The sequence below is a fragment of the Salvelinus sp. IW2-2015 genome, linkage group LG18, assembly GCF_002910315.2.
Source record: "Salvelinus sp. IW2-2015 linkage group LG18, ASM291031v2, whole genome shotgun sequence".
NCBI lineage: Eukaryota > Metazoa > Chordata > Actinopteri > Salmoniformes > Salmonidae > Salvelinus > Salvelinus sp. IW2-2015.
Window position 1 is genome coordinate 19300930 of NC_036858.1, and position 6890 is coordinate 19307819.

Consider the following 6890-nt stretch of genomic DNA (forward strand, 5'->3'; position numbering starts at 1 on the left):
ACAATGCACCTACTGCTAAACCATGCTTTACTCTTATTCAACCACCCTTCCTTTTGTCCCTATTGACGAGAAAGAGAAATTAAGAGAGAGGAGTACGCAAGCTATTTTAGTGCAGTACTCGTCCATTTTTAGCTTTCCTTTTTTCCAGCACATGATTACTTCACATCAAGTCGAGACAAAACAGACCTTGCAGGTCAATATGCCTACTTGTTTCAAATAAACAATAGAGCATACACCACAGCACCCAAGAGTAAAAGTGTTTGTCTGTACATACTGAACTCTATAGGCATACATGATGTAGGTATGATGCATGCRCTGTTCGATTCGACAGGGAGAGATMGAAGTGAGGGATGGGGAAGAAGAGAAGGAATCGGAGGCAGGGAGGGAGATAGAGAGGAACAGTTGTGATGGTACAAGATTCTTTTATTTTGTCGATACTCACACACAGCACACCTCCATAGCCTTCAATCCTCTCAACTCAAAGTATCTCGATAAAGGAAACAAGTCTTTCATAGTGAGCGGGGTGGAGATGGAGAGAAGAGCGAGGGGAGCGTGTAAGCGGGCCACAGAGTTGGAGAAGGGGGGTAGTGAGGGGGATGACGGAGAGAGGCAGAGGGATTGAAAAAGTGGATTTACTCATCCTCCTTCTCCTCTCCGTGTGTGATGACATAGCAGATCTGTTTATAGTCTACGTTGCCAGCCACATCTGGGGGAAAAGCAGCCCACAGGTTGGTCATCTGAGGGAGAGGAAGACAAAAGGAGAAACTTACAACTCAGAAACTTTGCGGGGAAATGGACAAAGTCCAGTGTCAGACAGCACACAGAAATATGTMATTAATTATTACTGTAAATAACCATATCACGAAAGCTCAAACACCATGTTGCTCTAAGGGTGAAATATTCCTCGAGCAAAGTAACTGTGCAAAGAGCAAGAAATACTGTAAATCTCATTGTAATCAGTGTGGTTTAATTTTGAAACGTTCCTTCAACAATGTGCATTATAAAGGCGATTGTTTATGTATCGCTCAGTTTACGAAACGTGTTAATCGCCCCTTTTTACACATATTGCTGAAGAAACATTTCAAATTAAATCACTGAGATTCTAATGAGGTTTATGGTATTTCTTGCAATTTGCACAGTGATCGTGCACTGAGAAAATGTCGCTCTAAATGACTGAATGACTGATAGAATGATAGATCCCTCACCTCCTCAGCGGTGAACCTGTCGCACTGGGTGGTCAGGAGCTCCTCAATGCTGGAGGAAAGGAAATAGGTAGGAAAGGAGAGAATTATCAACATTAAGACTACCTGAAGAGGTTGTGAGTGAATTTGAGTGAATTTATAGAATAGTAATGGTAGGAAAGGGTACAGGGTGAAAACGTACAATTCCTTCTTGATGAGGCCGGTAGCCTCGGGGTCCAGGACCTTGAAAGCGCTCACGATAACATCCTCGGGATCAGCACCTAAGAGGAAGGGAAGAAGAGGATCCTCAGTTAAACTCTATGTTACCTCAAACTCACAGTTATGGACTAAGAAGTGATGGACTAAGAAAAGTGATGGGATAAGAGTGATGGGCTAAGAAAAGTGATGGACTAGGAGTAATGGGACTAAGTAAAGCAGTAGAAGTATTAAGTATTAACAAACAAAACTTTGTATAAAATATATGTACATTTTATAGAAACTTATGCTGAACAGAAATATAAACGCAACAAAGTGTTGGTCCCATGTTTCAGGAGCTGAAATAAAAGATCCCAGAAATGTGCCATTTGCACAAAAAGCTTATTTCTCTAAAATTTGGGGAACAAATTTGTTTACATCCCTATTAGTGAACATTTCTCCTTTGGCAAGATAATCCATTTACCTGGCAGGTGTGGCATATTAAGAAGCTGATTAAACAGCAATTTCATTACACAGGTGCACCTTGTGCTGGGGACAATAAAAGGCCACTCAAAAATGTGCAGTTGTGTCACACAACACAATGCCACAGAGGTCTAACGTTTTGAGGAAAAGTGCAATTGGCATGCTGACTGCGGGAATGTCCACCAGAGCTGTTGCYAGATAATGTAATATTAATTTMTCTACCGTAAGCCGCCTCCAACATTGTTTTAGAGAATTTGGCAGTACGTCCAACCGGCCTCACAACTGCTAATCACGTGTAACCACGCCAGCCCAGGACYTCCACATCCAGCTTCTTCACCTGCGGGATCGTATGAGACCAGCCACCCGGACAGCTGATGAAATTGTGGGTTTGCACAACTGAAGAATAAAAAAAAAAACGTCCCAGGGAAGCTCATCTGCGTGCTCGTCGTCCTCACCAGGGTCTTGACCTGACTGCATATCAGCGTAGTAACTGACTTCAGTGGGCAAATGCTCACCATTGATGGCCACTGGCAAGCTGTAGAAGTGTGCTCTTCACAGATGAATCCCGGTTTCAACTGTACCGGACAGATGGCAGATAGCGTGTATGGCGTTGTGTGGGCGAGTGGTTTGCTGATGTCAACATTGTGAACAGAGTGCCTCATGGTGGCGGTGGGGTTATGGTATGGGCAGGCATAAGCTACGGACAAGGAACACAATTGCATTTTATTAATGGCAATTTGAATGTACAGAGATAACGTGACGAGATCCTGAGGCACATTGTCGTGCCATTCATCCGCCGCCATCAGTATGATAATGCACGGTCCCGTGTCACAAGGATCTGTACACATTTCCTGGAAGCTGAAAATGTCCCAGTTCTTCCATGGCCTGCATACTCACCAGACATGTCACCCATTGAGCATGTTTGGGATGCTCTGGATTGACATGTACGACAGCGTGTTTCAGTTCCTGCCAATATCCAGCAACTTCGCACAGCCATTGAAGAGGAGTGGGAYAACATTCCACAGGACACAATCAACAGCCTGATCAACTCTATGCACATGAAATGTGTTGCACTGCATGAGGCAAATGGTGGTCACACCAGATACTGACTGGTTTTYRGATCAACTTCCATACCTTTTTTTTGTAATGTGAAAAAGCTTTAAGTCGCTCCTAGCGGTTGACCTACCCTTCAGCTTCTCGCCGAACATGGTGAGGAAGACGGTGAAGTTGATGGGGCCGCTGGCCTCYTTGACCATGGCTTCCAGYTCCTCATTCTTCACGTTCAGTTGACCCATAGTGGCCAGCACGTCCCTAAGATCATCCTTGCTGATGATGCCATCTCTGTTCTGATCAATGATTGTGAAAGCCTAGCAGGAAGCGAAGCAGAGAGAGTTGATACCATATTATTCACTGTGGAGCAATCCAAATGACATCAATCACATTAACATGACAGTCTTAAGTAAATGTAACATTTCTATTGCTTAGAAGCGTATGAAAATAAGTTAATGTTATCACACTACCCAGTACCMTATTGAAATGCATTGCCATGACCTCTGTCTCCTCATTTCAAAATTAATTAGACTAGTCGATGATAATAGACAGTGTGTAAGGAACAAAATCAGGGTGCACTGCATTGTGAAATTTGAGTTGCGGGAATATTTACATCACAATTCCCAAGGTTTTCCCAAGATGGTCCATCAAAATAAATGTGAAAAGGTCTCTCTCCTCTCTCCCCAMATAGCTGCATGTGTCACTCAGTGAAACCCAAGAAGGCTATAGAGCACACAGGGGACTTGGCAGCTGGCCAACCACTTGTCTTTTTAAAGGTGTTAAAATGGTCTCGGGATGTCAGACAAGCCTCGAGACATTTAAGGAATCGGTATTGATTACAACACTAACACCCCTCCCCTTACCCCCCTCGCCCCCTTCCCTGACTAATCCCTCTGCCCCCAACCCCTGTTTCTTTTTTTTACCCCCACCTGTCTCCAATTGGCCAAATCAATCACACAAAGACAGGGATATACCCAAAGACTCTGACACACTTCCATTTTTCCCCTTAAAAATCATACAAATTGTTATCAGGTTCCCAAATTATTGTAATTTGTCTACTTTGCTGATTAGGTTGCGCTCTCCTAAATATTGAGAGAACTTCCAATGTGAACATTCCCACRTGATTTTAAAAACTAGTAGGCTATTTCGCACCAGGTCAAAGAGCGAAGACTAGGTGTCACAAAAGTTTTTCTGGCTGAGCAGAGGAACAGGTTGGTTGTTTGCCTTTTCTGTAAATAGAGGCCTTCAATGTCTTCAATTCTAGGGGTCTCTCGTAAATTCTGGCTCCCTTTCACATTCCGGGTGGGGGGGGTGTGACTTTGTAATAGGTCCTGTCTTACCTATTACAAAGTCGTTGGGTTGTTTGTCTATTTCGGGCTTTTGCAACCCTCTTTCAATGGGATCACAATGTGATGCGTGGAGATGTTACAATGGCATGTATCCCAAGAACTATGTCGGCTGACTTATTACAACTACTTGACCAAGCATTGATATCTAGTGAAAATAGTGTGGCAGAAAACCCTCCCCAAAAAACTTACCTCCTTGTACTCYTGAATCTGGCTCTGCTCAAACATGGAGAACACATTGGAAGATCCACCCTCTCCCTGCTGCTGCCTCTTCTTGGCTTTCTTGGGTGCCTGGGGGTAAACGATGACGAGGACATGTCATTTAACTCACAGTCAACACAACCAACATTTTACTGTAACGGCCTGTTTGGGCCATCCATGCCACTCTGGGTCATTTTGGGCCAAAAGGTCTTAGACCTCCGCAGTGGCAAGAGGAACCCCCTAAGGTATTTTTTGAGAAKGATTCCTCTCATTGACTTGTCATTGTCAGTGACATCAGTTGTGCCAGAAGGGCACAAAGTAGCCCCTCTAGGAATTGACTATGCATTGTCATTGACCTCTAGGGATGCTCTGTGTCCTTCTGCTATTTTAGCTGTTAACCGCCTTTCAATGAGTCACATGGGAGTGACGCTTAGCTTTGCTTCAGATTTCGATGCCTGKGTGCTTTTAGCTTTTGTCTGAATAAGTTGTACCAATTCAAGTCRCACTTTTCAGCATAAAGCTTTAAAAAAAAGTGCGTTGTATAAAAGGCACTTGGCGAGTTCAGTTGTAGCGTCGAAATTGGCTAAGATTCTGTAATATCTTAGAGGCCTCTTGAGCAGTGGTCCCCAAACATCCTTTAAGTATTTCCTTTTGATGCGMCATTTCAACAAAACCCGAGTATCACTGGGCTCTTTTGCCCAGTGAGGAACCAGCTTCCACCAATGGGTCCCGAACCAGTTTGGGAAACTGTTCTAGAAGCCTTTAAAATRTAATTCAGAGTCCATTTTATTGCCATTATCCAGTTTGCATTGGTATCCTACTATCAATTATGCTTTAAGTTGTCAGTAGACAATCCGAGACCCTAGAAACTGTTCTCCATTGAGAGGAACGCAAACACACTCACCATCTCTTTAGAGTTTGTTGGTTTGTTGGTCAAGAAGAGAAGCCTATGCCAAGCCGATGTGACTGACATGTTTGTGTTGGCCCCTTGCCTTATATACTAGCTCAAGGGGGCTAACTTTAGCTGCACCATCAAGTTTGGCAAGAAAAGAGGGAGCTGAGGAAAGTAAGAGAGAGAGGGAGGAGCAAGGGTATCGCCTTTCCGTCACTCCAAAATAGGCACAGGGAGTCTTAGAATTAGATGAATTCGAGCACAACATTCAGGCCTTACTTTGGTGTCAGTGTCACACTTGGACTAATATGGACAAACCTCTATTGCAGCCTTTGGGACTATTGAACCGCCCCTCGGCCCTTCCTCTTCCTCTCTCTCTTTAACACTTCATTCATAGCATGCTCAGGGTCTTTGTTGTAGCTATTTTTCATTTTCTTTTATTCCATCCGCCCCAAGGCGGCAAACAACACAATGGGCTATTGTGGCATATCCATTGTWTCCATGTCATGCCTGTTACCAGTTGCAGGTCCTTCCTGTTACAACACTTTACACTGTCCATAAAACAACAGATAAGTATGTRTTTCAAGCACAGGCTTTAAAACATATTTTAAAGTCACCACTTGTTTAACTGACCTGTTGAGATCTGTGTATACAGTACGTACCCCCTACTAGTGTGGAAGAAGCCAACTGAATGGATTACAGTAATGACATGGAAACTGTTGGCTGAGGGGGATTGGTAACATTCCAGTAATGACAAGGTCACACATATTCAAGAGACAGAACAGAATATAGCAACAATTGCTAAATAATTACCAAAATATACTATACATTCCTGCAACTCCAGTCCTGGATTACCCCCAASAGCACACATTTTGTTGTTTGATTTGATTTTGATTTGACGACTGGACTAAACAGAAATGGTTTTCCAACATGGAGGCTCTAATTTGGGTTGCTCCTGGTCCCTGGAGATGCCCAGGACAGTGCTTGACTGAACAGGCCACCAGACCACCAACTCAWCTCCATATTGGGGCTCCATGGTCGGCCATCTACCATGGAAGTGTACAGTGGAGCTACGTATGGAGATATCAGTTCTCACGGCTCCCTGAAACTCTACCTCTCTCCCCTCAAACTACCGCACAATGTTTCTTTCTTCGACATTCAAGGGCCTTCCCTCCAAAATCTGTCCACCCTCAGTTGATATGTTTTCTTCTCTGTCTCTGCTTTTCTCCCTCATACACATTGCATAACTTGTGAGAAGAACCAGTGGAGAAGTTTCAGTTGGAAGTAACGTAATGGGCTTAGTTGACAAGTAAGGAAAAATAGGACTGCTTTGACAGAGTGTAATTAAAAATAAAAAAAATGTAACAGCTGTGGATAGACCAGAAATAGCAATGCCTCCGCCTCCCCCTGTTCTCATTCGGAGACATTTTGGCTCTCCCTTTAACTAGAGTCTAAGGGCCCGGGGCTGGGTTTCTACTAAGCCAACATATGGAATTGTTTTAAGATGGTCATACCAAGGATCATTTAGCTATTTGATTTGTA

At 43.6% G+C, this 6890-nt stretch overlaps 1 protein-coding gene across 1 annotated transcript; it reads right to left on the reverse strand.

Annotated features, from left to right (window-relative positions):
* Positions 1-402: 402 nt before the first annotated feature.
* On the reverse strand, positions 403-5468 carry LOC111978648 (myosin regulatory light chain 2, skeletal muscle). Its single transcript, XM_024008839.2, has 6 exons — positions 5361-5468; positions 4448-4546; positions 3046-3226; positions 1384-1462; positions 1206-1254; positions 403-737 (listed from the first exon to the last, which is right to left on the reverse strand). Exons 1-6 carry the CDS (start codon positions 5427-5429, stop codon positions 633-635), a joined length of 582 nt encoding a protein of 193 aa, XP_023864607.1. The 5' UTR covers positions 5430-5468; the 3' UTR covers positions 403-632.
* Positions 5469-6890: the final 1422 nt, after the last annotated feature.